The following is a 609-nucleotide window of genomic DNA, read 5'->3' as shown; positions in this document are numbered from 1 at the left end:
AACCAGGATGTGAGGAGAAAGACCAGATCAAGACTGTTTTTACTAAAGGCATCGCTGGAATCGGAAAAACCGTCTCTGTGCAGAAGTTTATTCTGGACTGGGCTGAGGGAAAAAACAATCAGGATGTAGATTTTATGTTTGTGCTTCCATTTCGAGAGCTGAACTTGATCCGAGATCATCAGTACAGTCTTCACAGACTTCTGCTGGACTTTCATCCTGAACTTCAAGATCTGGACCCAAAGATTTATGAGGAGTGTAAAGTTGTGTTCATCTTTGATGGTCTGGATGAAAGCAGAATCACACTGATGTTTTCAGATGATCAGAAAGTTTGTGATGTGACTGAGACTTCATCAGTGAGTGTGTTGATATCAAACCTCATGAAAGGAGAGCTGCTTCCCTCTGCTCTCATCTGGATCACCTCCAGACCAGCAGCAGCCAATCAGATCCCCTCAAATTACATCAACCGTCTGACAGAAATTCAGGGATTCACTGAGCCTCAGAAGGAGGAATATTTCAGGAAGAGAATCAGCGACCAGCATCAAGCCAGCAGAATCATCTCACACATCAGAAGAGCAAGAAGCCTCCACATCATGTGCCACATCCCCGTCT

At 44.5% G+C, this 609-nt stretch overlaps 1 protein-coding gene across 1 annotated transcript in view; it reads left to right on the top strand.

The window, feature by feature from the left end:
* The window catches only part of LOC122349594 (protein NLRC3-like), a gene marked incomplete at its 3' end in the record, with an annotated part of 2,756 nt that overhangs the window by 1,372 nt on the left and 775 nt on the right, over positions 1 to 609 (top strand). The window contains exon 2 of the mRNA XM_043245704.1: positions 7 to 525. Coding sequence (XP_043101639.1) covers positions 7 to 525 — 519 coding nt within the window. The remainder of the gene's footprint in view (positions 1 to 6; positions 526 to 609) is intronic.

The sequence above is a fragment of the Puntigrus tetrazona genome, chromosome 1, assembly GCF_018831695.1.
Source record: "Puntigrus tetrazona isolate hp1 chromosome 1, ASM1883169v1, whole genome shotgun sequence".
NCBI lineage: Eukaryota > Metazoa > Chordata > Actinopteri > Cypriniformes > Cyprinidae > Puntigrus > Puntigrus tetrazona.
Note: the sequence above shows the minus strand (reverse complement) of the source record. Positions and strands in the feature narration are given on the sequence as shown.